Source organism: Sus scrofa, chromosome 14 (assembly GCF_000003025.6).
Source record: "Sus scrofa isolate TJ Tabasco breed Duroc chromosome 14, Sscrofa11.1, whole genome shotgun sequence".
Classification (NCBI taxonomy): Eukaryota; Metazoa; Chordata; class Mammalia; order Artiodactyla; family Suidae; genus Sus; species Sus scrofa.
The window spans coordinates 56,035,216-56,062,221 of NC_010456.5; the positions used below are offsets into that span (position 1 = coordinate 56,035,216).

Genomic DNA, 27,006 nt, shown 5'->3' on the forward strand with positions numbered 1-27,006 from the left:
CTGGATCCTTAACCCACTGAACAAGGCCAGGGATCAAACCTGCATCTCATGGATACTATGTCAAGCTTTTAATCCATTGAGCTACAATAGGGACTCTGCTGATAATTATCTTCGTTTTTCAAGTTGACACTTCAGCTTATTTTATGATAGAAGCTATATCTTGTAGATTTTTTAAAAATTCTACAACAACATGGATTTTTTATTTATCACAGATAATTATAAATGTATCATATCACAAACTGAAATTTTCCTGTTGTGACTACTTGGGAAGAATTGTGGGTCCTTTGGAAGCATTGTGGGTTAGGAATGTCCATACTAATTTCTGAATTTATTAGACAAATGCAATGGAAAATTTCATAATTACAAATAATAATATATAAGTATTTTTCTAGCATGTAAACTTTCCCTGCATAATTAGCTACTATGCCAAGAACTTTCATAGTCCAGGTATGAGAGATCAAATAATTTAATTTATGTATAATATCTAGTTCAGTACCTGGCCCGGCCCATAGTAAGTATAAATAAACTGTAGTTGTTTTCTTGTTTTTAAGTTATTCCATAGTAAGTAAGGAGTAAGACATCAAACTTGGAAAGTTTGATATTTCTTTTTGAGTTCAGATGACATATTCCTTGTTGATAAATTTGATTTCCCAAAATGTAGTTCTCTGAAAGATGACTAACAGAATATGTGTTGTGTGTGTTTTGGGTTTGAGTATGTATGTTTGTGTAATACATATATCAATTTAATTTTTTTAACCTATAGGCTGACTGCATTTTATGCTTTCAAAGGCTGTCTTTCTTGGCATTCTGTGTTCTATTTGGTTCAGTGCGTTTACATCTGGTTTTGCCACTGAAAGGAGGAGGAGGAATAGAATATTTGTTTTGGCTGATAGCCCATAATTGTGTTCTTTGCTTCTTTATACTTCAGTGTATTATTTGACTGACTCTCATTTGGTTTTTGTCTGAGACTGACATTAAATGAGAAATTTTAAATATTGATTGCTTTTTTTAATACAGAACATTAGATTTTTATTCCACTTTTTATTTTTCCATTTTTGGCTCCCCCGTGGCATAGGGAGCTCCTGGGCCAGAGATCAGATCTGAGCCTCAGTCATGACTAAGCTACAGCTGCAGCAGTGTCAGATCCTTAACCCACTGTGTTGGGCCAAGGATTGAATCTGAGTCCTGGTGCTCCCAAGACACCACTGATCCCATTGTACCACAGTGGGAGCTCCTAGGTTTTTATTCCAGATTAAATAAAAGATTGCCTTGACTATCACGTAAAAGTAGGACTGGGGAGTTCCTTTGTGGTGCAGTGGGTTAAGGATCCAATAATGTTGTCACTACAGCATTTAGGTTGCTGCTGTGTTACAGGTTTCTGGCCTGGGAATTTTCATGTGCTATGGGCGCTGCCAAAAAAAAAAAGGATTGTGCTCACTGTTACTGGCTTTTACCAGTTGTGCTCAGTGCAGTATATAATGTAATATATAGTTTAGATTTAGTTTTCATTTTTAAAATTTTAGACTTTTTATTCTGTATCTCTCTCTCTCTTTTTTTTTGGGGGGGGGGCATGTTCTCAGGTGTGCAGAACTTCCCAGGCCATGGATCAAACCCACACCACAACAATGACAATGCTGGGTCCTTAACCTGCTGAGCCACCAGGGAACTCCTTATTCTGTATTTCTTGCTCTTCTATGATGAGTCTGAAGTGTGTGATAAATCTCTTTGGTGCATAATAAATCTATATAGAAGCCACTAGAATATACTTCCTTTTCTCCCTGATGTGCAGGGAATATGATTTAAACAAGTAATATTCCTTAAAAAAAAGTCTTAACTGTTGTAATTTTATATATGTATATTACAGATATATAAATCATTTAAAGTTGTTAATTATAATTTATTATCTGTAACACCCTTTCTGATAATTTTTTAGATATTTTAGCCTTATAATTTTTTCTTCATTGTAGAAATGTTAATGTATTTTCAAAAAGAGTGTTCATATTTTTATCTCATATTACAGTTTAGAGTTGTTTTTTAAGTTGTTTTTTAATTTTTAAGTTTATTTATTTGACTATAAATGAGACTTTAAAATAGGAATAATTCTTGAAGTTCCCATCGTTGCTCAGAGGAAAGGAATCTGACTAGTATCCTTGAGGACGCAGGTTTGATCCCTGTACTTGCTTAGTAGGTTAAGGATCCGGCATTGCCTTGAGCTATATTGTAGGTTGAAGACTCTGCTGGGATCCCACGTTGCTGTAGCTGTGGCGTAGGGTGGCAGCTATAGCTCCTATTCAACTCCTAGTCTGGGAACTTCCATACGCCATGAGTGTGGCCCTAAAAAGCAAAAGATAGATAGATAGATAGATAGATAGATAAAATAGGAATAATTTTTGAGAATCTTTGAAGACTTTGTCATGTATTTCAGAGAAAATTGGCACATTTGATACTTTTGTGAACTCAGGCTTAATTTCATAAGTGTTTTAAGCTTCATTTCATCTCTCCTGCCTCACTGTATAAAAGGAAAGCAGTAGAAGAATAAAAAAGGATTACAGCTCTGCTCATATCACTATTTGTAGATTGTTTTTGTTGCCTATATAATAATTAGTAATGATAGGTGGATATGTTACTGCTGAAAAGTTTGCATATAAGAAAGTAAAATTGAAATCGTCAATGGGGGAAGACTTATTATGTAACTGCTATATCCATTAACTTTTATTTATTTATTTATTGCTTTTTTTTTTTTTTAGGGCCACACCCACAGCATGTGAAGGTTCCCAGGCTAGGGGTCGAATCAGAGCTACAGCTGCTGGCCTGTGCCTCAGCCACAGCAACACAGGATCTGAGCCTTGTCTGTGACCTACATCAGAGCTCACAGCAACGCCGGATCCTTAACCCACTTTGCAAGGCCAGGGATTGAACCTGCAACCTCATGGTTACTGGTAGGATTCGTTTCTGCTGTGCCACAACAGGAACTCCTCCATTAACTTTTAAAGCTTAATTATTTAGCTTTTTCGTGGTTCTGTTTTATGACATTTATTCATTTGTCAGCTATAAAGTGATGGTTTTTTTGAGAGAAAATTGTTGTAATAGTATAAACATAGAGCAGATAAATACTATATACTTGAGAATTCTTTATTGAAGTTTATTTTTTAAAATAAAACTAGTGCTTGGAAGGATTTTTCTCTTTTTTTGGTTGTACCCGCGCATCATATGTAAGTTCACAGCTGTAACCAAAGCCACAGCAGTGACAACACCAGATCCTTAACCCACTGAGCCATGAGGGAACTCTGTTGGGAGGATTTATAATTTAAGATTTTCTCCAGTTTGTTGAATACAGATTTGTGGCTGACATATAAAATGAATACGAATGCTTGGTTTTAGAAAGTACGTGATACTGAGAAGACCAGAATGGTTGCATTGCTGTTTCTAGGATACAAATGACTTTTAGTTTCATATTATTTGGAATTGGCCTCTCATATACCCATTTCTTCAGAACTTTAAAGTTGAGAGAATTAGTAGAAGAGGACTTTAAGTAAATATGTGGTAAAGAAAGCAAAACTTGTGGTGAAGAATAGAAAGAAAAAACTTGATGTGAAGTTAGTAGGATTCCTGTGAAAGGTAAAATAATATTTAGTATAACTTTTAAAAACTTGGTTGGAATTATTTTAAGATTATTGAGATTAGCCATTGGCTAGTAAAATGTTTTGTTTAAACATCCTGAGGCTGGAAATGTTTGGATGAAAAATAATTTTTAGTCAGAAAATGGCTATTTTTGTTTTTGTCAACTGAGATGTAAAACATTTTTGCAATAAAACAAGAGAAAAGTGTTAAAGTCGACTTTACTAGTTTCTTGCTGTTCAGCACAACTTCTGTTCTTCTGGCTGTTGGAAGATTTCTTTTAATGCACTTACTTTTCAGTTTTCATTTTCTCTGAATATATCTTTCTGTAACCATGGTCATCTTATACAGTTTTAGTTTTTAATATTAAATTTGAAACTCAGAGAATTTCATACACTTGGAACCTGCTATTCCCGGAACAATCACAGCCACGATTTTTATCAATTTATGTGGTTTGGAACTGAAAAGCTTATGAAGTATCTTTTATTAACTGCAATTTTTTAAACCTTTCAAGAGATGAAACGAATAAAGAGGAAGATGAAGATGATGAAGAAGCAGAAGAGGAGGAGGAGGAGGAGGAAGAGGACGAAGATGATGATGACAACAATGAGGAAGAGGAGTTTGAGTGCTATCCACCAGGCATGAAAGTCCAAGTGCGGTATGGACGAGGGAAAAATCAAAAAATGTATGAAGCTAGTATTAAAGATTCTGATGTCGAAGGTGGAGAGGTCCTTTACTTGGTGCATTACTGCGGATGGAATGTGAGGTAACTTGAGTTTTAGCTAGTGATTACTACCTAAGAACACTTATAAAATAATTTTCTATTTTAAAACGTAACAAATTACAGATTTATTAGTATTCTAATTGAGGTCATAGTATACCATATAAAAGACATGTAGTTTTAGCATATAAATGCCTCGCTTAGTGACTTCCTACTTGACTGTTTTGATTATTTTGAAGATATCCATAGTGTCTAGAAACTGAAGTCTATGTAGTTGATTTTTATGTTATGTATGTAGATTAACAGAGGGAACATTGTTGGTGAAAAATTTCTCAGAATACTGAAAGGAATTTGAGTTTCTTGGTATTTACAAGCCAATTATCAGGCTTCTTGCTCTCTTGTGTTTTCAGCTGCCTTGCCCCCAGTAACCTCTTCTTTGTAGTCTTCTTAAACTATCATAAATTTTTTCCTTTAGTAGGCAGGGATTTTAAAGTTGTGATTTCTTAAGAAGTTTTAGCTATTTCAAGAAAGCCTTATCTCCTCATTAACAGCTTTTGCATTACAGCTTTGTTCAGAAACCTCAGCAATTAATTTTTGTATTTGAAATAATGTGGTTGAAATGTTATGGGCAAGCCTGCTTGATTAAAATATAATGCACAGTCCGACCACCACTTACCTCGGGGACTGAACGGCGAGACTGAGTTTTTTTCTTATACAAATTTCCTTTGGTTTATCCAAAGAAATTTTATATTTGACCTTTATCCAAAGTTGGCAAGCCAGTTTTGGAATTTGAGTGCTTAGCTTTGTTGGAGTTCATGTCTTACGTGGCTCAGCAGTAATGAACCCGACTAGCATCCATGAGGACTTGGGTTCGATCCCTGGCCTTGCTTAGTGGGTTAAGGATCTGGTGTTGCCGTGAGCTGTGGTGTAGTTGCAGATGTGGCTTAGATCCCACATTGCCGTGGCTGTTGCTAGCAGCTACAGCTCTGATTTGACCTGTAGCCCAGGAATTTCCATATACTGTGGGTTCAGCCCTAAAAAGACCAAAAAAAGAAAGAAAGGAAAACCTTGTTTATTTTGGAATGTTTGAGGTTGTATCTGAAATGTAGCCTGTGATAGAGTTGTAGCCCTTGAAAAGTTAACCATTGAAGTTTTCAGTGGTGGTTTCCTGGGGAGCCTAGTGTTTTTGAGGAGAAATACAGTTCTCATGCTTTATATTTAATGTATTCTGTGGTTTGGGAAGTTATTAAGAAAACATCTCAAATTCTGTTTCTTAAAAAATAATACACTGTTTCTTAAAAGTGTAGTTGGTGTTGTCCTTTTGTAGTAATAGGAAGCTCTAGAAGCATGTCTAATCTGACTACCTTTCTTACTTTGAGGAGAGTGCAAATCTGATCCATTCTGAAGCTTGTGAGAAAATAGCAGCTTAAGTCATAAGGAAATGCTTAAGAGTTTTATTTCGAACCAAAAAGATTTTAAGAATATGTATCATCAGCATTGTCCTGATGAAACAAACTTTTCCGGATGCCACTTTTAACATCGTGTGTCATTTATCCTCTTGGCTGTTAGTTCTTATGCTGCCTCTGTAGTGTCTGATTTTCCTCACCTGAAGCGCTGGCTATTAATGATAATGTTCAAAGGAAGATACTTGAGACCTCAGATATAGCTGCTATTAGAATATTTTGCCACCTTTGATAGTTAATAATTTTTATTTTATTTACTGAATGATTTTATTAAGTATAAATGTAGAAGGAGTTCCACTTTGGCCTAGGATATAACGGTAAATTTTGTTTATGTTAGTTTAAAATTAGGACAGAGGAAGTTCCCGCTGTGGCTCAGTGGGTTACAAACCTGACGAGGATCCATGAGAATGTGGGTTCAATCCCTGGCTTCCCCCAGTGGGTTAGGGACCCTATGTTGCCATGAGCTTTCATGTAGGTCCCAGACTTGGCTTGGATCCTGTGTGGCTGTGGCTGTGCCGTAGGCTGGCAGCTGTAGCTCCAATTTGACTTCTAGCCCAGAAACTTCTATATGCCCCAGGTGTGGCCCTAAAAAGAAAATAATAATAGTAATAATTAGGATGAAAAAAATCAGTAAGAAATAATAATTACTAAGTATTCTTGTGAGATAGATAATCTGAGTCACATCATCTTTAACCTCTTTTTTCAGTTCTTCTAGTTATTTTCTTGGTCTATATAATAAGGCAGTTTTCCAAGTGATCTTTATAAATTGCTTTAAATTCTGTGACAGAATTTAGGCATTCTCCAGCTTTTACTGTAATCAAGGCTTGATTATTTTCTGTTAATTATCAAAAAGTAAGAAGAGGTTTTGTAGTATAAGAATTGAGACATAAAAATAGTCTGCAGTTAAGATGCAACTTTGTTTTGTTAAGAAAATATTGACTAAAGGGAAAAGTAATTCTATCCTGGGAACACTTGGACTTTAGAGGGTAGAAAGAATTTTCATAGGGAGTTCCTGTCATGGCTCAGAAGTTAGTGAACCCAGCTAGCATCCAAGAGGATGCAGGTTTTGATTCCTGGCCTCATTCAGTGGGTTAAGGATCCGGAATTGCTGTAAGCTGTGGCATAGGCCAGCGGCTACAGCTCCAATTGGCCCTCTAGCATGGGAACCTCCATGTGCTGTGGGTGCAGCCCTAAGGAAAAAAAGAATTTTCATACTCTAGCTTTGAGTTTGATAGGGGCTTGGGTAGAGTACAGATTTTAAATTAAGGCATTTGAGTTAATAATAACAGAAAAAAGGAGTTCCTGCTGTGGTGCAGTGGGTTAAGGATCTTGTCATTGTTTCTGTGGCAGCATTGGTTTGATTCCTGACCTCAAATGGTGGGTTAAGGATCTGGCCTGTGGCATAGGTCACAGCTGTGGCTTGGATTCAGTTCCTGACCTGGGAATTTCCTTGTGCCATGGGTTCAACCAAGAATATAGATAAAGAGAAAAGAAAAATGAGACGTAGTTCAACAAGATATGCTTGTGTTAATGAGAAGGATGCCACTACTCCTGAAAATTCAAGCAATTGTATGATACGAAAATTCAAACGAAGAAAACCTGCCATCTTGAATGAAGACCTGTAGGGTGGATCACTACAGATGCCAACGGTGATGAAACATACATGAAAACAGTTGTACTTCAGTAGGTTAAGCAGTTAATTTTCTTATAGACAGTATAACAATATTCCTATTTATCTCTGGAATGATAACCAAAAGAGTCTGTCTTAGTGATGAATAAGCAATAATTATGATTTTTGCTACACCTTCATGTCTGAAGCTAATCTAATGAGCATGAACCTCAACAAATCCTTATCAGCTCTTCATCTGTTTTCCTATTATTTAGATCTTCACCTTGATCCCTGAATTTATACTTAAGAGATATGTGATTAGAAGTGAAGATTTATGCATGAAATTTCATGAAAATCATTTTATTTTATCTTCTTTGGCAGTCAGCATTATAATAGCACTTTAGGAAATTTTGTATGGAGCTATTTGTGTGAGTTTTGTTTCATTGGAAACATTTTCCAGCAAGCAGATTTTTCTTAAAGAAAATAAGATCTTCCTTAGATAGAAAAGTACTGTTTTTTTGTAATTCCTACATTTTTCTTTTTTTTCTAAAGGGTTTTATAAACCATTACATTAATTTTAATTTATGCATCTATTTCATAACTTAAAATTTGAATTTTTTGCAAACTTGGGAGCCAGTTTGATTTTTTACCTCTTCAGTAAACAAGAGAGACATTTTTACATGTCTACATCAAACTTATAGGAAATAGCCACAACTCTGGATCCTAAACCACATAATGGCTTATAAATGGTATAATATTGTTACAGAATTTTTCAGATAAGGTGACAATATATAGAACTATTTTCCAATGCTGATAGCATTTACTAGGTCACCACATGCATTTTATAGAATTTTAAAAAACTTATCTAAAAATAGCATTGAAGGATATCTTGCTGTGACATAGTGGCTTAAGAATTGGTCTGCAGTGGTTTGGGTTGCTGCAGAGGTGCAGGTTCAATCCTTGGCCTGGCACAGTGTGTTAAAGGCTCCAGCATTGCCACAGCTGCAGCTCAGATTCAGTCCCAGGCCCAGGAACTTCCGTATGCTGTGGGTGAAGCCATAAAATTAGAAAAAATAAAAAATAACATTCAATATAGAAAAAGCGGGAAGAAAGGTCACTATTAATATTGTAGTGTTTTCTTTTAGTTTTTTTAAAAATATACTGCCATACATTAAAAAATTGTAATCATGCTTGAGTAATTTTTTTTTCCATTTTTGGCCACCCCACACACAGCATGTGGGAGTTCCTGAGCCAAGGATCAGATACGAGCCATAGTCACAACCTAACCATAGCTGCAGCAGTGCTGGATCCTTAACCCATTGCCAGGCTGGGGATCGAACCTGTGTCCCAGTGCTCCTGAGACACAGCTGATCCTGCTGTACCACAGTGGGAACTCCCAGTAATTTTTAATAGTCAGATTTCTGTTATATTTATTTTAATTTCTCCTAGTGATGTTAATATTTTATAGATGTTTTTAGTATCATTAGCTAATTGATCCTTTCAACTCTCAAATTTCTAGATCATGCCATAAACATGGACTGATGTTTGAAAATAAAATTTGAAATTCAAAGGCCATAAACTTAAATGTTTTGGATTTATCCTTGTTCAATAACAGCTAGAACCCCACCAAGATTTACAGCCCACCTTTCGCCTCTAATGCCCTCAACCTTTCCTCATTTTGCTTACATTTTTCAGTCACTTGTTGTAATCTTTTTTTTTTTTTTAAACCCCACACTCTTCTCTTGTTCTTGTGTTGGTTAGCAGTACTTGACAAAAACCACAAGAGTGCTGATTAAATCTAACGCTCCTCTTACCCCTCGCCTGCACCTGTGCAGCTGGTCCTGGCTGGAGGAAAGCAAATAACCACAATGACTAGTCTTATTTATTTATTTTGGCTGTTGACCTCATTGAAAAATTGAAATGAGAAGAGAATTTCTACAGAAAGCCACTACATCACCCTTTTATCAACATCTGCTGCCATGTTCTCTGCCTTCTCATCTTTAGCCATGGGTGAACAAGCTCCCTACTATCTAAAACCCATTTTTCTAGGCATTCTCTTTAAGGCTCAGCAGGTTAAGAACAGCATTCATGAGGAGTGCCCACTGTGGCACATCAAACAAATCTGACTGGTATCCATGAGGATGCAGGTTCAATCCCTGGCCTTGCTCAGTGGGTTGGGGGTCTGGCATTGCGGTAAGTTGTGGTATAGGTTGCAGGCACTGCTTGGATCCCAAGTTGCTGTGGCTGTGGTGTAGGCTGGCAGCTGCAGCTCTGATTCAATATGCCACAGGTGTGGCCCTAAAAATTAAAAAAAAAAAAAAAAAAAAACCTATTCTAACTGCCATACCTTCTTGCCTACGTCAGAGATATGGACCCTGAAATTCTCCCCTTTTTTCTCTGTTGTCAGTTTCTTGCTCTAAACCATTCCCATCCACATATAGACCTGTAGTAATTCCTCTCATCTCAAAGAAAACTCATTTTAGCTTTCTCCTATTTTCCCTGCTGTGCTTTATCTTTGCTCAGTTTCCGTCTAGCAGCAGTGAATTGAGTAATCTACACTTATCCAGTTTGTCTCCTATTGTTTTGTGTAAATCCAAGCCAGTAAGACTTTTGCTGCCCCCCCCCCCCGCAAATACACACCTCCAAAACTGTCACCAGTGACAGTTCTACTTGGTGTCTTCTTTTGTTCCTTTGAAAATTTTTGTCGCTTTTTCAGCTTAATTTTCCTATTCCTTCCCTGCCATACCTAAATTGCATATATGCCTTTGGACTTGGGCATATTGATAAGAATACAAAGTTATTTTACTCTGATGTTTTGAAGTAATTATTCAGGTAATGGTAGAAAGGAAAGCAAGGTACTCTAGGAAATTATCTCTTTATTTCTATAGTTTGAAAGTCGAAGTATACATGAAGACCATTTGATAGTGGATTCCGCGTAAATACCTGTCAGCTTGTTTTAGCGAGAAAGAGAATGGCTTGTATCTTTTTCACCAAGTCTTTCTAGTCCCTTTGCATACTTCTCTTCCTGTGTACTATTCTTCTTTTGTTGATACCTCACTGCCATCTCCAAACTGTCACCTCCACAAACCCTTTTGTCACAGTCTTCTAGCCTATTCACTTGTGTTTATGATATGATATTAAGCAATAAAATTAAGAACTACTGTGGAAGTCAGAGGGCTATATGTTACTGTAAATTCTTTTACAGCATGCACATGTTTTGTATCAGATAGTCCTGCACTTAAAGAAATTTAAATGAGAGCTTAAAAGCAGTGAACAATGTGAACATAACAATTTTTACTTAAAAATTACTTTTGAGTTGATTAGTTTTTCAGTGCAAATGAAAACAAACATTTCCTTTGTGAAAAAGATTAATAACCCAGGTGTTTTTGTACTCAAATGAGCTTTGTGTATACATCTTAGAGTATTCCTAAACTGGGCCTGTTCCATTCAGTATTTTTTTGTAGATTGGCAGGTATATTTAAGGTAAAGCATAAACTTGGACCTCTTACATTTCATAGTTTTTTTAGATGGGCAAATACTTCAGGACGTTTGTCTAAATGTGCACAAAAATACTAATCTCTTAAGCTTATCAAACACTTATAAACTTTTGGGATATTTTTAGAATTCAGTATCTGCATCATAAAATACAATGAGTGCCAGAGTTGTTAACCATTTGTAGTGGTCTTTATAAGTCTGTTTTGGCGCTCTGTGATATGTTCTTAACATGATATATACTACCTCTGCCTAAAGACCTTTACTTTTGTTTCATTTTACAGAATTAAATTCTCTAGGAAAATAGATCAGTATAATTACAATACCATTCTCTTGAGCTGTTTGTGTCAAATTTTTAATATGGAGATGCTATATCATGTTTCTGTCATTCTACTGTTATATTCTTTATTGCAATGAACATCATTCCTGTTTCTTTGATGTGGATTTATATGGAGTGGAAATATGAAATGTTAATAATATGCTAAGAATTTTATTTTTTCAATAATATGATACTTTTACTTTTGTTTTATCTTAAGTACATGACTAAAAGCATTAAGTTCTATTTAGTAGGTCTCTGTAAATTTTGCTTCAGATATTCACTTACATTAAAAATAAATGTGTAGGAGTTCCCATTGTGGCTTAGTGGTTAATGAATCCTACTAGGAACCATGAGGTTGCAGGTTCGATCCCTGGCCTCACTCAGTGGGTTGAGGATCTGGCGTTGCCCTGAGCGGTGGTGTAGGTCGCAGACGCGGCTCGGATCTGGCGTTGCTGTGTCTCTGGCGTAGGCCAGCAGCTACAGCTCCGATTAGACCCCTAGCCGGGAACCTCCATATGCCGCGGTGCGGCCCTTAAAGGACAGAGGACAAAAAATAAATAAATAAATAAAATGTGTAGGAGGAGTTCCCATGACGGCTCAGTGGAAACAAATCTGAGTAGCATCCATGAAGACACAGGTTTGAGCCCTGGACTTGCTCAGTGGGTTAAGGATCCAGTGTTGCTATGAGCTCACAGACGCATCTCAGATCCGGTGTTGCTGTGGCTGTGGCGTGGGACAATGGCTACAGCTCCTATTTGACCCTTAGCCTGGGAACCTCCATATGTCAGATTCGGCTCTAAAAAGCAAAACAAATAAAAATAAATAAATGTGTAGGAGTTCCTGCTGCAGTGCAGGGGGTTAAGGATCTGGTGTTGTCACTGCAGTGGCTCAGGTCACTGCTGTGGTGTGGGTTCAGTTCCTGGCCTGGAAATTTCCACATGCCACAGACATGGCCCAAAAAATATGTAAACTGAGATTATTATAGAAAGTTCATAATGTAGGTAAATATTGATTAAATTACTTACAAGTTTATAATTGATGATAACAAGTACTGCTTTTCATCATGACTTGACCTATTTTTCTATTATGTGTCATATTCCTCCCCCTACATTTTCTTAATTAAGAGGGAAAAATTCCTTTCCATGCTAAGAGGGCCTAATTGCCTACTTCAGTTGTAGGGTTTTTAAAACCTAAGTTAGTTTTATGACATACATTAACTCTTTTGCTTATAGATAGGTAAGTATTAAATACATATTGTTTAGCAATTACTATATGAATCTCTCCATTACAGGAAACAAAGTACAAATTACTTTAATATTTCACTTATATTAATGGATTTTATTTTTATAATGTGTATGCATATTTTAGGTAATGAGTTTTAAATATTTTGTCAGTTTGATTTTGCTTATGAAGTTTTTTGTACAGTATATTTATTCTGCCTGTAATTATTATTTTTTAACCTCTAAGATTATGTTTTTTGAGTTTATATTAATACATGGCTGATAATATTTCTTTGAAAGTGGTTTAGTTGAGTTTAAACAGCACCAAAATCTGGATTGATGTGGACATGGTAAACATTTTGGTATCTTATGTCTTGTTGATTAATGTTCTTTTCCATTTTTATTGTTGTTAAATGATTTCTTAGATGATTTGCCAACACATGCAAAGAAAAGTCGTAAAGTTTTCTTTTTAGAACTCTGTTTTTCTCTGGTGAGAGCAAGTATGCTATGGTCTCTGAAGGGTTCCTATTACCTTTGTATAAATGTTTTAATTCAACTCATTAAAAAAAATGCAAATATTTATGTAGCTCCTTTTTTCAAAAGGTTCAGAAGGTTTGTATTGTTACTTTTCCAATTACTGATTAGTGTCGTCTTCTCTGTTGAATTGTAAGCTCCTTTAGAAGGAGCCATGGTACATGCATTGCTGAATACCCAGTGCCTAGTGCAGAACTTGCCATGGGATAGGTACCTAAGAAGTATTTGTCCAGTGATTAAGCATTGGTGCAGACTTTTTGTCTGGGAATTTTGTGTAACTGTTTAGTTTTCGGGATCATCTGTTCCACTTTCTGCATTTTATGTAGGTCAGGGAGCAGACAGTTAGAAGCTAAATGAGTTCCCCACGCATCAGTTCTTTCATGTTTGTTCCATTAGTTGAATGTTAGATGATCTCAGTAGAATATCCTCAAATAAGTCATTTATACACTTTGCAGATATTTTCCATAGTACTTTCAATTTCAGATGTTTGTCTAGACTCCATGCATTAATTACAATGAATTTATTGATAACTAAATCGAAAAAGTAGTCTAATCACTCACAGACTTGATCTTAATTTTCTACCTCAATATTTGTTAATATTTGTTTCAATATTTATTTTTTAATATTTATTTTTAAATGGAAGCATTTAGTAATCCTCTTCTTGTACTGTGGCAAACTACATTTCCTTTTGTGACAAAGAGGCCAATTACTCTTTTCTGATCAAAATGTCTAAATTTGGAGTTCCCGTTGTGGCTCAGTAGTTAATGAATCTAAGAACCATGAGGTTGCGGGTTCGGTCCCTGCCTTGCTCAGTGGGTTAAGGATCCGGCATTGCCGTGAGCTGTGGTGTAGGTTGCAGACGCGGCTCAGATCCGGCATTGCTGTGGCTCTGGTGTAGGCTGGCGGCTACAGCTCTGATTGGACCCCTAGCCGGGAACCTCCATATGCCGCGGAAGCGACCCAAGAAGTGGCAAAAAGGCAAAAAAAAAAAAAAAGTCTAAATTTAAAGTCCAGCTGAAGGCAGTATAGTTTCTATTGATAATCTATACTACCTGGTTTTCCTCAGACATTCTCATACAACTCTTTTGCTTGGATTAAAGTTGCAAATCATTTTGTTTGTAAGCTAACTACTTAGCTTAAATTTCTCTTCTAGTTTTCGAGCTACATTATCACGAAACATGATAGCTGACAGCCACAGACCTGCTATCTTTAGGGAGAAATTTAGGTATTTAACAATACAGTGGTTCCTTTGAATTCCTGTTGTCCCAAATAGCTGTTAAATAGTGTTCTTACCCAGTAGAGACCCCATCAAAATGTGCTTTCTAATGTCTAGATTCTCCCTGTGGTACTTAAAGCAGAATCAAGAATATTGGAGTGCCCCTGTGCCAGGATGACCTTTATAGCTGAGGGGAGGACAGCATGTACATATATTTTGGGATGTTTGAGAAAAGGGTGGAGGCATTTTAAAACTAAAAAATTTATGTTTGACTTAGTCATGAAAATTCTTATATTCTTTAAGAGTGCCTTTTTGGAGTTCCTGTCGAGGCGCAGTGGTTAATGAATCTGACTAGGAACCATGAGGTTGCAGGTTCGGTCCCTGCCCTTGCTCAGTAGGTTAACGATCCAGTGTTGCCATGAACTGTGGTGTAGGTTGCAGATGTGGCTCAGATCCCGCGTTGCTGTGGCTCTGGTGTAGGCCGGCGGCTACAGCTCCGATTCAACCCCTAGCCTGGGAACTCCATATGCCGCGGGAGCGGCCCAAGAAATGGCAAAAAGACAAAAAAAAAAAAAAAAAAAAGAGTGCCTTTTTGCGGGATGAATGGATATCTTACTTGGTATGGTGCCCTCAGAGGAAATTGAGAAATATTTTATGATCTTCTTTTTTGCTTTTTAGGGCCACATCTTTGGCATGTGGAAGTTCCCAGGCTAGGGGAGCTATCAGAGCTGCAGCTGCAGGCCTATACCACAGCCACAGCAATACTGGATCCAAGGTGCACCTACAGCCTACACCGCAGCTTGTGGCAACGCTGATCCTTAACCTACTGCACAAGGCAAGGGATTGAACCCATATTCTCATGAAGACTATGTTAAGTTCTTAACCCACTGAGCCACAATGGGAACTCCTGGTCTTCTATTTCTTAGCTGCAATTATCTGCTCTTTTGCTACTTCCTTGTAATTTCAGTTTTTATGTAATTCAAGATACTTGAATTTGAACTAAATTTTCCCATTTTCTTTCTTCTTTGACTACTTTCTTATGTCTGAAGTAAGCAACTTTTTCTGTAGTTCTGAACTAAATTCCCTTCATTCAAGTCTTTATTCTTGGTATTTGGTAGGGAATCAGATTTGATCCAGTAATATTACCTCCTTTATTTAAATTAATGAACACTGGTAAAATAAAAATTAAATTGATCTAGCTCTTTCTTGTATAGTGTCTATAGGAAATGTTGAATTTTGAAGTATGTCTGTTTTTTTCCCACATGAATTTGTTTCTTTCCTATTCGTTGAAAGTATTGTGTAAAGAAAACAGAACTCTTGAATAATACTGTAATGAGTAATTACATAAAGGGAAAGAGTGTTTCCTATTTTCAAAATACAGTTATCAGTTACAGCTGTCAGTTTATTTTCTGATCATCTTTTTTTTCCTTGTAAGATTAATTAGGCAACTAAAGTGCTATTTAGAACCTCATTACATTTAGAAATGTTTGTTAATGTTTACATTAGGGATCTCTCTCTTTTTTTTTTTTTGTCTTTTTAGGGCCACACCCAGGGCATATGGAGGTTCCCAGGCTAGGGGTCTAATCAGAGCTATAGCTGCCAGCCTACGCCACAGCCGTGGCAATGCCAGATCCGAGCTGCATCTGTGACCTACACCACAGCTCATAGCAATGCTGGATCCTTAACCCACTGAGCAAGGCCAGAGATTGAACCCATGTCCTCATGGATACTATTCGGGTTTGTTTCCACTGAGCCACAGTGGGCACTCCTCCCTGTGTGTACATTCTTAAAGAAGATTTTTCAGTTCCTTCTCTGGACCCTGAATATGCTTACTCTGAATAGGACCTGGCCTGTCTTCTCCCATCATTCTAGTATTATACTGTTTCAACAGGCAGTCCATTTCCCATTCTTTCCTATTTATTTATTTATTTATTTTTATTTGTCTTTTCTAGGGCCGTACCTGCGGCATATGGAGGGTCCCAGGCTAGGGGTCTAATCGGAGCTATAGCCGCGGACCTATGCCATAGCCACAGCAATGCAGGATCCGAGCCATGTCTGTGACCTACACTGCAGCTCAGGGCAGTGCCGGATCCTCAACCCACTGAGTGAGACCAGGGATCGAACCTTCAACCTCATGGTTCCTAGTCGGATTTGTTAACCACTGCGCCACGATGGGAACTCCTCTCATTCTTTTCTAAATCTCCACATGGTGCTTTTTGGCAAGCTTATAGATTGCAAGGGCAATTGTTCCATGGTTTGAGTTTCTTAATCTGTGAAAAAATTCATTGATAGATTTTTAAGGCATATTCTAATTCTAAAGGATGTTAATTATAATAACAATAACATTGTGTTACTGCATTTTATGAAAAGAGCATAAATCCGGGCTGAGAAAAGAAGAAATCTAGAAGAATAATGTTAGAAGTAGGGAATACCTGAACAAACAAACAGAAAGCACTAAGACTCTAGACTAGAAAGAGGCAAATAATAAAGGAGTCATTAATATAATACTGGCTAATACTTAATAGAACCATAAATTACCAGTAATTACTCCAGTAGGAAACATATCTATCTAAAAAAATTTTCCAAGGAATCCCTAAAACCATATAGAATATTCAGTAATTTAAAACACAATTGTTAAGCAGAACAGTAAGAGCATAGTGTTTAATTACAACTATTCAAATATTTTATAAGTGAATATAGCTAATTTCCCCTAACTGCAGAATCTTTTTTGTTTCTTGCCTGTTTTCAGCACTCTTTCCACCCACCCCCAAACTCACTAACCAAGTTCTTCTGATAAGCAGTCCTCTTGTACTATCCTTAATTTATATTTAGGTGGAGGAGAAAATGATTACCATATAGCCTCTGTACTCTAGTGGAGCTTAGACAGTGATCATCAGCCTGTACCATTATTTTACTTATGTATATATTCCTTCTACCTTCTTAAGAAAAGCAACATATGACTTATCTCTAAGTCACAAATCTTTTTCTGTCACAGTGAGCATTGTAACTATGGAGACAGTAACTGTTTTTTGCTTATTTGATGTGTTTAGTGTTCCTTGTAAAATATACAAACGGGAGTTCCTATTGTGACTCAGTGGTAACAAACCCAGCTGGTATCCATGAGGTTGCAGGTTCGATCCCTTGCCTCGCTCAGTGGGTTGATCCACCATTGCTGAGAGCTGTAGTGTAGGTCCCAGGTGCGGCTTGGATCCCAAGTTGCTGTGGCTGTGGTGTAGGCCAGCAGCTGCAGCTTCAATTTGACCTTTAGCCTCGGAACTTCCATATGCTAAGAGTGTGGCCCTAAGAAGACAAAAAAAATTTTAAAAAAAGAAAGGTAAAAAACTATTATACCTTTGGTTAACTTATGTTGATGTTATGTGTAAACCATCATAAACTTTTTATTTTATCTCATAAAAAAATGAAATCCTGTTTTGTTTTCTTTTAAACAAAGTACATAGCATTGATTTCTATAACTATATATTCAAATAAGAGCAGCTTTTAGAAATTTTCATTCACCTTTGCGGAGGGCAGAGATATAGTCAGTTCATTCTTCACCATCACTCTAATTTTAGGAGAAACTAAATTGCTTTCTTCTGAAGCATAATGCAATTTTCAGTATTAATGGGAAAATTAAAAGTACTATAAATATACAGGCAGGTGCTAGTTAGTATGCCAGTATAAATACCATAAGAGTGTGTTTAGTAGAAGAATATTTGCCTTAGACCATTTCAGAGTACTTATATGTTTGATCCTCAAAAAGCCATATGTGGATATGTAGTCTTTTTTTTTTTAAATTTTTTTAATGAGATTTTACTTTATACAGAATAAACTAAGTCTGAAGTTGAGAATGTCTTGAACAGGGCCACATAACTAGTTAGCAAGGAATAGGTAAAGACTTTTCTAGAATCATTCCATTTGTTCTCATTCTCTATCATTGTGGCCCTCAACAGCTTCCAGCAGTTACTGGCATAACCCTTTGTGTGGAGTTGAGCCCTCAGTTTTGCTGCAGCCTATAGTTTGCACCAGCAATGTAACTCCACCTGGGAGTTGTTAACAGATACTTTCTAGGTCTACTCTAGAGCAAAGATATAATTTATTAGTAAGGTAATGACCCAAGATAGTTATTCCCAGGCTTAAGGTCTTTATTACTTCATTTAATACCTCTAATAATGAAGACATTTTAATTTAAAAGCTCATTTTCAGTTATTCATATTCTTGAGTTTAAAATGTCAGTTAAGTTTTCCATTTCCCAGACTAAATGGATGTAACTTCTGAATGTAAAAAGAAGTTTGTTTGTTTTTTAATGTTTCTTCTTTCTAGCTGAGTTTTTGCAAAAATAAACTTTTTTTTCTGCTTTAAACAAATAGATTTTTTGCAGTAACTTACACCCTGTAAAACTGTGCAGAATATCAGCACTGAGTGGGGAGGCCATCCCAGCTGTTGACCTCAGCAGTCTGTACCTGAAGGAAGCCTCTCAGAACACGGAAAGCTGGGCAGAGCCATTTTTTAGCTTCCTGATATGTTTAGGAAAAAAGAAAAGGACTGCTTGCTGCTTAAAAACTAAACAAAGTAGACAAAAGTATCAGAAATACTGGGATTTCTCTGAATAGTTATTGCACAGATTTGGTTTCTCTTTGGTGTAGCAGAGTAAGGAGTGCTGGTGTAGGGTTATAGAGACCTTGCTGAGTCTTGGCTCAGCCAGTAGCTGATATTGTGTCCTTGGACAGGTCACTTCATCTCTCTCTTTGGGCCTTTGTAGCTTTAGTCCTTGAACCAGGAAGTTGAACTAAATGATGTTGAAGGTCCTTTCCAGTTCTAAAATTTTAAGATTCTATTTGTTAGTTTCTCTTTAATATGGCACAGATACTTTTGTGGTATGTGTTTTGTATATTTATGTTATTTTCTTTTAATTTTAGATACGATGAATGGATTAAAGCAGATAAAATAGTAAGACCTGCTGATAAAAATGTGCCTAAGATAAAACATCGCAAGAAAATAAAGGTAAGCGTTTATTTATTTTTTTTTTAAGCCACAGCATGCAGCAGCTTTATGTGGGATCTCAGTCTACAGTGGTGAAAGTGCCAAATCCTAACCACTGGACCACCAGAGAACTCATCATAGTTCTTAATTAAAGAACTTTCCAGAGTTCCTGTTGTGGCTCAGCAGAAATTAATCTGACTAGTATTCATGCGGATGCAGATTCAATCCCTGGCCTTTCTCAGTGGCTTAAGGATCCAGCATTGCTTCAAGCTTTGGTGTAGGTGGAAGACGTGGCCCAGATCCTGTGTTGATGTGGCTGTGGCATAGGTTGGCCCCTGCAGCTCCCATTCAGTCCCTAGCCTGGGAGCTTTCGTATGCCACAGGCGCAGGCCTAAAAAACATAAAATAAAACAACAAAAAAAAGAACTTTTTCTCCAATGAGTATTAAGTGTATGTGTGTTAGTGTCAGTAGAATGGAAATTCTCTTGAAATAGCAAATGCTATATTGAGGTGCAGTTAACATTGTCATCTTATGGAAAAGCATTTTGAAAATAGCACTAAATTATCTTTGAGGCTTTTTCAGTCCCAACATTGTATAAGACCACTCAGTGAGGTTTCACTTACCCTTTCCAGCCATTTCCTGCACCTCTGATCTCCAGCTAGGACCCATGAAGTGGTTTGGCTGGGAGCTCTGGGGTTCCTGTAATAGCTGTAAACCACTCAGAGGAAGAAAAAGAGGTGTCTGAAGGCAGAGGAGAACCTGTCTGCAACTCATTTTTTTTTTTCCATCTTTCTCTGACAGTATATGTAGTGGCTTAGAATATGTTCACAAGACCCTGTTACACACACACTACATAGATACTGTGGGGAATCTATTAATGAGCTTGTATGGAAGTTAATGTTACTTTTATGTATGATAGAATTACTCTTATTCATTCTAAGACTAAATCTTTTTAATGTTTTATTAGAAATTAGACCATTTACCAGGTTGTAGGATTTTTTTATCTTTTTAATGGCTTTTTAATACTTTGAATGGTATATATAGTTGAGGTTTTTAATAGTTCTCCAGAAATTCATATTAAAAGTGAGAAATTTTTTATTAATTCCAGAAATTAATATTAAAAGTGAGAAGCTATTTATTTTCAAGCTAAATGATCCCCTAGTGGCCCTCAGTACTGAAAGTTTTCCCTTAAAGTGATTATTCTTTGCTCACTGTGAAATTGGGTCCATATTTTTAAAGTTTTGGAATAACAACTCAGTTACAATTCAGGACACTCTTGGTCTTTATTGGAAAATATGGACGTTGAGCTATGTTAAGCATTGCTTTAAGCTACTGGAAGAGTTATGTATGAGGAAACTAAAAAGCCAGTTTCCTTAACACAGAGCAAGTTTAGGAGTAGTATTTCTCAGGCAGAGGTAGGGGTAGGGGAAACAATTTTTTTTTTCTGTCTTTTGAGGGCTGCACCCAAGGCATATGGAAGTTGCCAGGCTAGGGGTGGAATCAGAGTAGCGGTAGCCTATACCAAAGCTGCAGCAACTCCAGATCTGAGCCTCATCTGTGACCTACACCACAGCTCGTGGCAATGCTGGATCCTACCCCACTGAGCAAGGCCAGGAATGGAACCAGAATCTTCATGGATACTGGTCAGATTCTTTTTTTTTTTTTTTTTTTTTTTTTTTGGTCTATTTGCCTTTTCTAGGGCTGCTCCCATGGCATATGGAGGTTCCCGGGCTAGGGGTCTAATCGGAGCTGTATCCACTGGCCTATGCCAGAGCCACAGCAACGTGGGATCCGAGCCACATCTGCGACCTACATCACAGCTCACGGCAACGCCGGACCGTTAACCCACTGAGCAAGGCCAGGGATCGAACCCGAAATGTCATGGTTCCTAGTCGGATTGTTAACCACTGCGCCACGACGGGAACTCCACTGGTCGGATTCTTAACCCGCTAAGCCAAAACAGGAACTCCAGAGGAAGCAATATTATAAGATTGCTTAGGCAGTTTTTTCCTAAGTACTTTTTTTTTTATTTCTCAATTTAGTTCTTTGCCTCTCCCAGGCATTTAACATTCCTGGTCATAAGGGAAGAGGCATGTGAATTTTGAAAAAGCTTCCTAGAAAATTTTAAATATTGTATACCCATCCTTTGATCTCATTTGACTCTGAGAACCACTGTTTCCAGGGCTGTCCCGTGACAGCCATTAAAAGCCATATTTGAACTTTGCATGGGGTGGACTATTTCTGCCTTCAGAATGTATGGTATATTATGATCTCTGGTGGAAAGAGTTGGAAAGAGTTGGCAAATACAGGAAAATTTTTAAACAGCACTAATTGTGGTAGGCTTTGGGGGTATACCTACACATAAGCCTTCTCAGTGCCTTCAGAGAACTCAGCCCCAGTGCTCTAATCTCACACTTGAGCTTGTGAATCTCACACTTGAGCTTGTGTCACCATCACCTGGAGGACTTGTTGAAACTCAGATTGCTTGGTCCCATCCCCAGTGTTTCTGATTCACTAGATTGTCTGGTTCTAGGAGTTTTCACTTCTAATAAATTCCCAGAAATGCTAGTGTCGCCAGGCCGGGGTTCACACTAGGAGAACCACTATCCTATACAGGATTAGCCTCTCTTCTCTGTACCCAGAATAATAGTAACTATGTACCATCTTTGGAAGAACTGTGAAATAGTCTCTCACATTCTATAGTCTGACAATATAACAGGACTTCAGAATTGTTTACTACTACATCATGCTCTACATGATCATTTAGAAGCTTGTCTAAATTATTTTTCCTACAAATTATTTTAAAAATAAATTTTGGGGGGCCACATCCTAGGCATGCAGGAGTTCCTGGGCCAGGAATCAAACCTGCATTGCAGCAGTGACCCAAGCCACGTCAGTGACAACGCCAGACCCTTAACTTGCTGAGCCACCAGGAACTCCCTAAAAAGAAATTTAAAAGATAGTTTCCAGAAAATATATTAGTTAACTACTGCTTATCTATGCATAAATGGAGAATTTGAGAAATTTTCTCTTTTTTTCTGAAACATTATGAATAATTACAGGAAGGTTGCCCTCTGGCTTGACTTTACAGCAAGCCATTTGTTTAGAATTATTCCTAGCTGTCAACCAAATGAAGATATTTGAAATTTTGTCATTCCCAACCCTCATTTTTATATTGAGAATCATACAGTTTTTAGTACTACCAGGTTGAAATAATGTTTCTTTTTTAAAATGAGTATTTAATTTAAAGCTATTGTGATTTAACTTTTAGAGAATTTGTAACACCAATTAGTAGCAGTATGGAAGTTTGCTACTCATAATTGCCTACCTGATTGCTAATTTATTTCAACTATTAAATAAAAACATTAGACAGAAACTTGTTTCTCATCCTGTAGTATTTGTTAATAACCTTGAGAAAAACATCTCTGGCTGTTTTGATGGACTTTATATATTCTTTCTTTTTATGCTATTTAATAATATAGTCTATAACTTTGAGTTAAAAATGACTTTTAACATTGTTACTAATAAATGCTTCATGATAAATTATGGCTAACATGGGATACTTTTTTTTTTCTTAACCTAGAATAAATTAGATAAAGAAAAAGACAAAGATGAAAAGTATTCTCCTAAAAACTGTAAACTTCGGCGCTTGTCAAAACCACCATTTCAGACAAATTCATCTCCTGAAGTGGTATCCAAATTGGATCTTACTGATGCCAAAAACTCTGATACAGGTCATATTAAATCCATAGAAATCACTTCTATCCTTAATGGACTTGAAGGTAAACATAACAAGCATCCTGTTGCATGCAAGTATTTGTTTTAATTTATAAAACTTAATTTGTAAGTCAAACTCTATAGAGGTAATTCAGTGATATTGACATTCTTAAATTGAACCAAAATTTTGTTGACTTTTTTATTACTGAAATCAGCCACTGATTGAGGCTTGGAAATACTTCTGTTATTGTTAGATCTAAAGACACCATTTAGATTTTAGTTGAAGTTGAACTGTGCGGTTTTCAGTACCACCATTTCTGTTGCCATGTAAAGCCTCATTTGTGTTACACACATCAAACTATAAAATTATACTGAATTTTTTGTAAAGAATACCAAACTTTTGTTTATCTTGATTACATTTATTATGAACTCTTTTTGATGTGGTTATTGCTTAATGTTTAAGGCAGAATGAAGTTTAATAAATAACAAAAGGTATGAATGTTGGAAGGGAAGATTTAGTAAGTCTGACTGGCAGGAAAAGAGAGGAAATAATCTATCAAATGAAACAAAAGATTATATCTCCATGAAAATATTTTACATTTCTTAAAACCTAAAAGAGTTTGGATTTTTATTGCTTCTGAATATAATGGAAATTACTTTTGTCTCATTCCATATGGATATTTACTTCAATTATTTGTAAATACCTAAGTACTCTTAACGTTTAATTTTCATAATTTTCTAATTATCAGACACATAGAACAGTATTTTGAAAAAATATTTAATTTAACTAATAACTATGAATATTATTGTCTATCGCAGTGGTGAACAAGTCAATATTTACTTAAAATAGCTTTGTTTCCCTGAAAAGTAATTAATATTATACCTTAATCATTCTTTTACTTTTCTTCAGAATTGTATTAAACCTGTATATTCCTAAAGGAGAATACCATTTAATCTTTTAAAAATCAAGTAGCAAACATAAACCTAGCTATGTTAAAAAAAGAGTATTTCCACATAGGTGAAGGCTCCCTGAGAATGGTATCTGAATAGAATCTCTAGGTTATATTCTTATTTCATATTCAGCTTCTTTGTAAGTCTACAAAAGCCGCTCTAAGGGAATTGAGTGGGGCAAAATTATGAGGCCGTTCTGGGAAATAGCTGGTCTCACCACACCCTAGCATAGTCTCAGTGAATGACCTATAGGAATATGTTCCATGGGAGTAATAAGGTGCTTACCAAATACACTGCTAGCTTTCGGGTGTAGGTCAAAACAGAATGTTTCTGATGACTAAAATGGTGTTGTTGTATGACCCAGGTAATGGCACTCAAGGTGTTGAGTTGAAAGTTTTCCCCTGAAGTGATTATTCTTTGCTCACTGTGAAATTGGGTCCATATTTTTAAAGTTTTGGAATAGCAACACAGTTATAATTCAGGACACTCTTGGTCTTTATTGGAAAATATGGACGTTGCTCTATGTTAAGCATTGCTCTAAGCTACTGGAAGAGTTATGTGTGAGGAAACTAAAAAGCCAGTTTCCTTAACACAGAGCAAGTTTAGGAGTAGTATTTCTCAGGTAGGGGTAGGGGAAACAAGTCTAGGTCTTTTATGTTTCCATATATATTTTTGGATTATTTGTTCTGGTTCAGTGAAAAATGTCATGGGTGATTTGATAAGGGATCACATTAAATCTGTAGATTGCTTTGGATAGTATGGTCATTTTAATTTTAAGTCTTCCAATCCAAGAGCCCAGGATATCTTTCCATTTCTTTGAATCATCTTCAATTTCCTGTATCAGTGTTTTGTAGTTCTTGGTATTTGTCTTTCACCTCCTTGGTCAGGTTTATTTTTCAGTTTTTTTGTTTTGTTTTGTTTTGTTTTTTGATGCAGTTTTAAAAGGGATTTTTTTCTTAACTTTCCCTTTTTGATATTTCATTGTGAGTGTAAAGAAATGCAAGAGATTTCTGAATGTTAATCTTGTATCCTGCTACCTTGCTGTATTCGTTCATCAGTTCTGGTAGTTTTTAGCGGAGTCTTTAGGGTTTTCTTTATATAGTATCATGTCATCTGCATATAAATGATAGTTTTACCTTTTGCCTTCCAATTTGGATATCTTTTATTTTATTTTATTGTGTGATTGCTGTTGCTAGGATTTCCAATACCATGTTGAATAGAAGTGGTGAGAGTGGGCATTCTTGTCTTGTTCCAGATTTTAATAGGAAAGCTTTCAGCTTTTCACTGTTGAGTATTATATCGGCTGTGGGTTTGTCATAAATAGCTTTTATTATGTTTAAATGTATTCCCACTTTGGTAAGAGTGTTTTATCATGAATGGATGTTGAATTTTATCAAATTATTTTTCTGCATCTTTGAGATGATCATGTGGTTTTTGTCCATTCTTTTGTTGATGTGGTATATCACATTGATTTATGTATGGTTCAACATCCTTGTGACCCTGTGATGAATGCCACTTGGTTGTGGTGTATGATCTTTTACATGTGTTGTTGGATTCGGTTTGTGATATTTAGTTGGGAATTTTTGCATCTATGTTAAAGATATTGGCTGGTAATTTTCTTTTCTTTTTTTTTTTTAATTTTTTTGTCTTTTTGCTATTTCTTTGGGCCGCTTCTGCGGCATATGGAGGTTCCCAGGCTAGGGGTCTAATCGGAGCTGTAGCCACCGGCCTATGCCAGAGCCACAGCAACGCGGGATCCAAGCCGCGTCTGCAACCTACACCACAGCTCTCGGCAACGCTGGATCGTTAACCCACTGAGCAAGGGCAGGGACCGAACCCGCAACCTCATGGTTCCTAGTCGGATTCGTTAACCACTGTGCCACGATGGGAACTCCTAATTTTCTTTTTTGGTGGTATCTTTTTCTGGTTTTGGCATCAGGGTGATGGTGGTTTCATAGAATGTCTTTGAGAGTGTTCCCTTCGCTTCAGTCTCTTGGAAGAGTCTGAGAAGGATCAGTATAAGTTCTTCTTTGTGTATTTGGTAGAATTTGCCTGTGAAGCCATCTGGTCCTGGACTTTGGTTTGCAGAGAGGTTTATTGATTGATTGATTGGCTTTTTGCCTTTTCCAGGGCTGCTCCCGCAGCACATGGATGTTCCCAGGCTAGGGGTCTAATCGGAGCTGTAGCTGCCAGCCTACACTGGAGCCACAGCAACTCGGGATCCGAGCTGCATCTGCAACCCACACCACAGCTCATGGCAACGCCAGGTCCTTAACCCACTGAGCAAGGCCAGGGACTGAACCCACAACCTCATGGTTCCTAATCGGATTCATTAACCACTGGGCCGCAACGGGAACTCTGCAGAGAGGTTTTTTAAATTACAGATTCTATTTCACTTTTAGTGATCAGTCTGTTCAAATTTTCTATTTCTTCTTGATTCAGTTTTGGTGGTCTGTATGTTTTCAGAAACTTGTCCTTTTCTTCTAGGTTGCCCATTTGTTGGCATATAACTATTCATAGTATTCTCTTATGTACATATATATATTTTTTTTTTCGTATTTCTGTGACATTAGTTGTGATTTCTCCTATTTTTTATTTTGTTTATTTGAGTCCTCTCTCTTTTCTGTTTTGTGAGCATGGCTAGAAGTTTGTTGATTTTCCTTTCAAGGAACCAGCTCTTGTTTTTATTGATTTTTTTTTCTGTTGCTTTTATAATCTGTTTTATTTTCTCTCTGATCTTTATTATTTCCTTCTACTGACTCTAACTGGTTTTGGTTGTTCTTATTTTTCTAATTCTTTTAGGTGGTATGTTAAGTTATTTGGGATTTTTCTTGTTTTTTGAGGAAGGCCTGTATCTCTGTGAACTTCCCTCTAAGAACTGTTTTTGCCGCATCACATAGATTTTGTATGATTGGGGGTTTTTTGTTTTGTTTTGTTTTGTTTTAATTCTTCCTAAGGATATATTCATTTTTGGGGTTTTGTGTGTGTGTGGTTAGTTACCTCCAGTTTCCTTTCCCCTGTTTAATTGTTATGATCTCTTCCCTATGAAGGACTTCTTTCTTGTTTTTTTCTCATGATGATGAGAAAAGATCTGAAGACTGACTTGAAATCTTGAGCACATGTTTGAGACTTACCAATTTTGAGCTTCACTGTAGGGTAATTTGG

General features: G+C 36.7%; 1 protein-coding gene across 6 annotated transcripts in view; it reads left to right on the top strand.

Annotated features, from left to right (window-relative positions):
• The window catches only part of ARID4B (AT-rich interaction domain 4B), a 157,877-nt gene that overhangs the window by 110,883 nt on the left and 19,988 nt on the right, over positions 1-27,006 (top strand). For 4 of the 6 annotated variants that reach the window (XR_002338970.1, XR_002338969.1, XM_021074399.1 and 1 more), the window contains exons 17-19: positions 4,133-4,384; positions 19,109-19,193; positions 22,757-22,955. Coding sequence is in view for 4 of the 6 variants with exons in the window: in XM_021074399.1 (XP_020930058.1) it covers positions 4,133-4,384; positions 19,109-19,193; positions 22,757-22,955 (536 nt within the window). In the remaining 2 variants the exon portion in view is untranslated. The remainder of the gene's footprint in view (positions 1-4,132; positions 4,385-19,108; positions 19,194-22,756; positions 22,956-27,006) is intronic. The other 2 variants (XM_021074401.1, XM_021074402.1) reach the window with 2 other exon arrangements.